General features: G+C 36.9%; 2 protein-coding genes across 2 annotated transcripts; one reads left to right on the top strand and one right to left on the bottom strand.

The window, feature by feature from the left end:
• Positions 1-1190: 1190 nt before the first annotated feature.
• On the top strand, positions 1191-2977 carry LOC111879469 (uncharacterized). The gene has a single exon (XM_023875940.3). It carries the CDS (start codon positions 1465-1467, stop codon positions 2893-2895), a length of 1431 nt encoding a protein of 476 aa, XP_023731708.1. The 5' UTR covers positions 1191-1464; the 3' UTR covers positions 2896-2977.
• Positions 2978-3833: 856 nt separating this feature from the next.
• Positions 3834-7746, bottom strand: LOC111879477 (actin). Its single transcript, XM_023875947.2, has 5 exons — positions 7564-7746; positions 6417-6489; positions 4963-5356; positions 4273-4886; positions 3834-4182 (listed from the first exon to the last, which is right to left on the bottom strand). The coding sequence occupies exons 2-5, from the start codon at positions 6474-6476 to the stop codon at positions 4117-4119; spliced, it is 1134 nt and encodes a 377-aa protein (XP_023731715.1). The 5' UTR covers positions 6477-6489; positions 7564-7746; the 3' UTR covers positions 3834-4116.

Below are 7746 nucleotides of genomic sequence, written 5' to 3'. Positions count from 1 at the left end.
CTAGTAGGAGTGTGGACGGGGCTCCACTACTTCAGTAGCAGACTAGGGGCGGGGCCCAAGTTAGGCGAGGCCTTAGAGCAGGGTATAGTTAGGGAATGTATATGTATGTTTCAGTATGTTATTTAATCGTATGTATGTGTATGGCACACACCAAGAAGTTTAGCCTGAGATGTTTACTCTGATAAAATGAATAAGTGTTTTAGAAAAGATACTCTGATTTGTCATATAACCCTTTTTTGTATGTTTGAATGACTTAATGCTATGGATTAGTAATGTTTTTAAAAGAAATTTTGGTCATGATTTTTGGGATGTTACAAGTTGGTATCAGAGCCTTGGTTTGAGGGATTCGGGCACACTCTCGGGTGTGACTGAACTCAAACTGAGGGCTTGGTAAGGAAATTTTCAAAAGAAAATCATTTTTATAAAAAGAACTTCGAAAAGAAAAGGGATTTCAAAAAAAAGAATAAGAACTCTGTGAAGAGAAAAGGGTGTGGTGCATGCAATCAACCGAGCTCAAGTAAGTTCTCCCAAATTACCCATACAAGTTTATGTTATGATATGAAGATATAAAAACCTAGGGGTGGCAATTTATGACAATTTATTGCACCGTGTGTGGATGCAATATCCAAGATATAAAAACCTAGGGGTGGCAATTTATGACACAACACGACAAAAATACACGACACAAAACGAAATTGGGACGAAACTGAAATTTGAATTCGTGTTCATGTCGTGTTCGTATTAACTGTAAAAAACATGATGTTGTGTTGTGTCGTGTTTGTGCTCAAAATTCGACATAAAATTGACACGATTTAGCAATTCTTTATAGTGTTTTTCGTGTTTATTGTGTTATATTTGATAAAGTATTCATTAAATAAACTAGTTTTTAGTATATGTTATATTTTTCGTGTCGTGTTGTATTTGTCGTTTTTTAATTCAGTTGTTTTTATGTTAGTTAAAAAAAAACAAGACATCATGTCGTGTCGTGTCAGACAAAATACGAAACGATAGCACGATTTGTTGCCTCTATAAAAACCCATGAATATTGCACCTTGTGGATGCTCTTAGTAAATACCCATGTATTTCTTTAAGGAAATCCAAGATATAAAATATTGTCTCTTTATTAAAGACACGTTGAATTTGGATTTTTTTTTGTAGTATAAATATATACTCTAGGGTCTCTTTTTTTTTTTTTTTTTTTTTTTGTATAAATGTACACCAACAGCTTTTACGACTTTTGTGTTTTCTTGGATTAACAGCCCCTATGACGACCACACCCTGCCCACAATCCATATCCAGTTTTAGGCAACAACGTTTCCAACTATCGGAAACCATAATCATGAACATAACCCCAAGTCCCCAACCCCGACCCCACCCTCATGATCTACCCCTTCTCCCGCATTTTCTTCATCATCACCAAAACAAAAACAAAACGTATGTAACATCTTCACAAACCCTCTAATCATGGTGGCTTTCGCTTCCATTGCTTGTCTCAACGGCAACAATGGCGGCGTCAAAAGATCACCCAACGAACAACCCGCAAATATCCCCCTTGGAATCCTCGTATTCGAGGCTGCCAAGACCGTATCCCGCCTTCTTTCCCTCTACAGATCTCTCTCCGATCCTGAAATCTTGAACCTCAGGAAAGAAATCTTTAAATCTAAAGGCGTTGTTTATCTCAATTCTGATGACGAAGGGTATCTCCTAAACCTGGCGTGTGCGGAAAAGATCGAAGATCTTGACAAAGCTGCAATCGTAGTTGCAAGGCTTGGCCGGAAATGTTCGGATTTGACGTTGAATTCCTTCGATAGGGTTTACACTGATATTAAATCAGGAACGACGGATTTACGGAAATTTGAGTATGGGACAAGTAAAACAAAGAAGAAAATTCGTAAGTTGAAGAGATTCTTGTCGGCGACGTTGGGTTTGTATGGTTCGATGCATTGTTCTCCGGGATTGGAAGCGGCGCCGGAGAAGAAAATGAATTCTCCGGTGCCGTTCAAGAACATGATGAAGTTCCCGGCCATTGAATGGAGAATACCGCATGCGCAGCCCTGGAAACAACATGTTCATCACACAAAACCGAATTTATGGACCCTGCCTTTCGAAAAAGTGGTTAGGCTGACGTCGAGAGTTGTATGCATAATTTATGCCCGGATTTGCATGGTGTTTGGACCATACGTGTCTGATTTACCAACCGCATACACCGGCAGACAAAAACACGTTACTGCACAAATCCCATCTGAAATCTGGTTTATCGAGCCCAGAACGCCTGACAACAAATCTCCTCGGCCAAGACTCTGGATTGTTCATCATCATAAACCAAGATCTCCTCGGTCAAAACTCGTGAAATCCAAATCCAAAAAAAACTTGGCTCGGATAAACCCAAACCCCGATAGGTCGATTCCGACTGAGGAAGCCAAAACCGATCAGGTATTCCACGACGCCGGTCCCAATACTGTTGGCGGCTCCCGTCTTCAGATTCTTTACGCCAACCTCATCATGATGGCGGAGGAAAACATGGTGAGAAAGACCATAAAAGATGATGTGCGGGATGAGATGTATCGGATGTTGCCAAAAAATATGAGAGCGATGGTTAAGGTGAAGATCAGGAGGCTCAGGGATTGCAAGGGCAACAATGGTGGGAAGCAGAAGATGAAGGAAGCATTGAGGAGTATATTCATGTGGCTTTCACCCATGGCGCACAACACCTTGTTGTGGGCTCGGGAGAGGAGAGTGGAGATGACTCGTTTTGACGCCAGGCCTCCTGTGCTGTTATTGCAGACATTGCATTTCTCAGACAAGGAGAAGACGGAAGCTGCCATTGTTGAGGTATTAGTGGGTTTAAGTTTTATATACATGCAACAGAAGAGTCGCCGGATGCCTACAGCTTGATGGCGGCGGATGATGGTGAACATGAAAAAAAAAAACTTGTACATGATATATTCAAATGAATAATAATTTTTTTTCCTTGGAACTGGAGACAATTATTTAAAACACCACTAGTAAAATGCAATAGAAAACAAAGACAGGGACTACAACAAAGATGAGCAAATGACTTTAGAGCAACAACACGATACCAATTAAGACCACCTGATGCAACATAGGATTAAAACTGTCATCGAAGATAATATTTGATTGTCATTATACTATTGATTGATAGCGCTTATGATGATGCCCCCTTACCTTTCCCCGTAATGTTGTTTTATTAGTATGGATTATGTACATGTTATTATGAATATTAATCAATTTTTAAAAATCTTATAATTAATATGATTTTTATGTCTTTTTGTAAATATGGAGTCCTTTGGAGTTAGGCATAAGCCGTTGGCTATTTTACTTATCAAAACTTTGAAACCGCAAACATTTATAGTTGTGTTCAAATTAAAGCGGCTATATATATATATATATATATATATATATATATATATATATATATATATATATATATATATATATATATATATATATATATTTGGCGTAAGTTCCTAAGATATTAATAAATAAACTTGGTTTTAACTTTTCAGTAGTGATGTCGTTTGGATCCATAAGTCAATTTCTATCTTTGTATTCGTTTAATATAGTAATCGATGATTAGATAACTATGTGTAATAAAAATCCAATAGCATGTATGGTTGTGAGTTGTGACTTTTTCTAATTTCTAAAATGCATCTATTGTGGATGTGATGAATTCGGTATTCATCTTGTTTCCCAAATTACCTAGTACTTGGTAAAATGCTGATAATGTTTAGTTTAAAAGGAGTAGTCATATTCAAGTGTTATAATTGCATATAATAAAAGAAATCATCGTCACACATGCATGTACAAGGGAATTAATAAATGGTTTCCAATTAAGGGACGTATGTAATTCATTTATAGAAACAGACACAGTAGTATCGAAACAAAAACAACAATCAAGTGCAAATGCAAATGTAAATGTAAATGCAGATTGTATTACTATTTCAACTACCAAAAAACTGAAAAAAAATTTGTAGAACAATATGTAAGAAGATAAAATGGGCAGCAGCATTATCCTCTCACGAAACAGACAGAGTACTCAATTCAGTAGTACCACCTTTTATTATTATTTTCCTGTGTCATCAATCCTCCTCATGTTTAGAAACATTTCCTGTGCACAATGGATGGGCCCGACTCATCGTATTCAGCCTTAGCAATCCACATCTGTACTCACAATTAATAATTATTAGTATTTATTTATGTGAAAGCCAAAGCCAAAGTCAAAGTCAATGAATGTGTGAGTAAAAAATTTACCTGCTGGAAGGTGCTAAGAGAAGCCAAGATGGAGCCACCGATCCAGACACTGTACTTCCTTTCAGGTGGGGCGACGACTTTGATCTTCATGCTGCTGGGGGCTAAAGCAGTAATTTCCTTGCTCATTCTATCAGCAATACCAGGGAACATAGTGGTTCCACCACTGAGAACAATGTTACCATACAAATCCTTCCTAATATCCACATCACACTTCATGATAGAATTATAAGTGGTCTCATGAATCCCAGCAGCTTCCATTCCGATCATGGATGGTTGGAACAGAACCTCCGGGCACCTGAAACGCTCAGCACCAATGGTAATCACCTGCCCGTCGGGCAGCTCAAAGCTCTTCTCCACAGCAGAGCTAGTCTTGGATGTTTCCAGTTCCTGCTCAAAATCCAACGCAATATACGCCAACTTCTCTTTCATGTCCCTCACAATTTCTCTCTCAGCACTAGTGGTGAACGAATAACCCCTCTCAGTCAGAATCTTCATCAGTGCATCCGTCAGATCACGCCCAGCAAGATCCAAACGCAATATAGCATGCGGGAGTGCATATCCTTCATAAATCGGCACAGTATGACTCACACCATCTCCAGAATCCAGAACAATACCTGCAAATTAATTGCAAAACCAACCACTCCCACTCAGTAACCAATTAATTATATGTAATTAAGGGAACTTACTTACCGGTGGTACGACCACTGGCATAGAGTGACAGGACAGCCTGAATTGCAACATACATAGCAGGGGCATTGAAGGTTTCAAACATGATTTGGGTCATTTTTTCACGATTGGCTTTTGGGTTCAGAGGTGCTTCCGTGAGAAGAACCGGATGCTCCTCGGGGGCCACACGGAGTTCGTTGTAGAAAGTGTGATGCCAGATTTTCTCCATGTCATCCCAGTTGTTGACAATACCGTGTTCGATTGGGTATTTTAGAGTTAAAATACCCCTTTTGGATTGAGCCTCATCACCTACGTATGCATCCTTTTGTCCCATGCCAACCATCACTCCAGTGTGACGTGGGCGTCCAACGATGCTAGGGAAAACAGCTCTTGGTGCATCATCTCCAGCGAATCCAGCCTAAATAACAGTAAACACACAAATAGCAGCCTACTTCTACTCCAAAATATATATATATATATATATATATATATATATATATATATATATATATATATATATATATATATATATATATATATATATATATATATATATATATATATATATATCAACTTAACAATTTCCTTTTGGATGTTCTGACTTTTGAAAGAAAGCAACATTTCTATTTGGGCTACATGCAAGAAACAGCAACTTACTTTCATTTATATATAGCAGTGTACTTTCAACTTTATTCTAATTAAGGCATTGGACTTTAAAAATATATACAGTTACATAAGTAGATAATTGGATTAAAGGGTAACCAGTAAACCCAATTTTTACTTTGCAGACATAGACACCAAATCACAATTATGTGGACTATTTCTGCCATGTCAGCTCAGCCCATTGTTGGCTTATTTGCCTAAGAAGTTTAAGAAAAAAATTTATAAATGGAAAACAAATTTGGATAGAAAATTTAAGCCTCAAAGTGTGTTATATAAGCAAAAAAAAATATGTTTGCAAGTATTCCACATGGACATCCTATGTGGACTGTCAGTAGGTATTCCACATGGACATCCTATTTGGAAGGTGACGTGGAATAAAAACTTGTTCACATGGGCCATGTTATTAGATTTCAAATTATCAAGTTACCCGTTACAAGGTCTTAATATGAACAATTTTGGAATTATATACGAGGAAAAATGAAACTACATTGTTATTTCTTGCATTTAGCGTTTCCATTTTTGAAAAATTAGATTTGACCACATGTCCATTAGTAACCAAAACAAAGCATTGTAGCATTTTGGCCCACAAAGTGCTATGTTTTGCAATTTTTTGTGATATTTTGGATATTCCATGAATGGCCAACATTGTTATTAAACCATATATCGGATAAAATGCTGCATTTACTTTGAGGGGGGCTATGAAATAGGAATTCACGCCCCAAAAATAAGCACAACAAAGAAGCAATTGACCTCAAAAGAGTATGAGAGTAAAGTAGTTTAGCTACAAAACTACAATACCACATTCGAATTGATACCTTAACCATTCCAGTTCCATTGTCGCAGACAAGTGGCTGAATATCCTCTCCATCTGCCATCTTTACTCAAAGCCTGTAAGAAACAGGAAAGATGAAATGTAGATTCAGTGCAATAATCATCAAAAGACATGGAAGGTAGTTTTTTATGATGTCAAATGTCGAAATTGTTGTCAACAACAAAATATCTGGGAAGAACATAGATCATCCAACATGAATACATCAAAGATAATTTACAAAACCATTTATCATAATCAAGAATCAGCAAAACATAGCAACTTGATCTCGTATTGTAACATTTACAATTTCTGTTTTCTATTCACATGATCTGGAATGTATAAAATGTTGTGATTTCTATTTAATAACAAAACGAAACAGTGTTTTGCAAAGAATTTTTTTTAACCATGAAAATATCAAGATCAAGTGTAGAAAATGATTTATGGTTTTCTGAAAAAGTAAGCGTTTGTCAGTTGTCACACACCACGTAGAGTTAAGAAAATCTAAAATGCAAGGCTAATTTATGTGTATATGTGTTGATAATATGCATAAAATACATCAATTAATACATAGATACGTACACGAATATGTATGTATTTATGTGCATGTACAAGTATGTGTGTGTATACAAAGATAGATGTATATGTAAGCAAATATATGTCATGTACGTATAATTTGGGGAAAATTGGTTCGCAGGGAAACACAACATTCAAATGTGGAACAATTTGATGATATCATTGAGAAGCGAATTTGTGATCGTAAATGTGGAAGATGTTATAGGTCTGCGGTACATGAAAACAACCGACGATAAAATAATCGAATCTCAAATCGTTTCCATAATGCAATATCCGATTAATGGAATTAGAAACAAATGCTTGCAGATCATAACGTCAAATCACTACAAGAAACAAACTAAACAGGCATCTCGACGATAAAATGACAGCGAAATGATGGGATTGAAATGAGGAAAAGATATCGTCTCCAAACACAAAATAAACAGATCAGTCGTTAATCGCATCGAATAATATCACAAATAAGTGCCATGCACAGAATAAAAAACGAAGATTATGTTAACAGAAACCGAAATCGAACGCATTCGAGAGTATAATCGAAGAAGAAAGATGATAATAATTCGAGAATCGAGAGGATTTACCTATCAAGAATTGCAAAATTTGATTGATCGTGATCGTGATTGTGAGCGAGAGAGAATGGACCTGGCTTTTGGAAAGAAACACTCAGATTTACCTTGGGCGAGTGTGTGTAAATGGGGGAATGGAAGGGTAAAATGTACTTGAAATTCGGGAGATCGCTACACCACCCATTCCATTTTGTTCGT

The sequence above is a fragment of the Lactuca sativa genome, chromosome 9 (genome assembly GCF_002870075.4).
Source record: "Lactuca sativa cultivar Salinas chromosome 9, Lsat_Salinas_v11, whole genome shotgun sequence".
Taxonomy (NCBI): domain Eukaryota; kingdom Viridiplantae; phylum Streptophyta; class Magnoliopsida; order Asterales; family Asteraceae; genus Lactuca; species Lactuca sativa.
This window is presented reverse-complemented; position numbering and strand designations above follow the sequence as displayed.

Excerpts from the sequence above, each read along its gene's own strand:
- LOC111879469 (XM_023875940.3), top strand. The coding sequence starts at position 1,465 with ATGGTGGCTTTCGCTTCCATTGCTTGTCTCAACGGCAACAATGGCGGC.
- LOC111879477 (XM_023875947.2), bottom strand. The coding sequence starts at position 6,476 with ATGGCAGATGGAGAGGATATTCAGCCACTTGTCTGCGACAATGGAACT. Across the intron at positions 5,357-6,416 it reads ATGGAACTGGAATGGTTAAG|GCTGGATTCGCTGGAGATGA; the intron begins GTATCAATTCGA and ends ACTGTTATTTAG. Across the intron at positions 4,887-4,962 it reads TGCCAGTGGTCGTACCACCG|GTATTGTTCTGGATTCTGGA; the intron begins GTAAGTAAGTTC and ends ATTAATTTGCAG.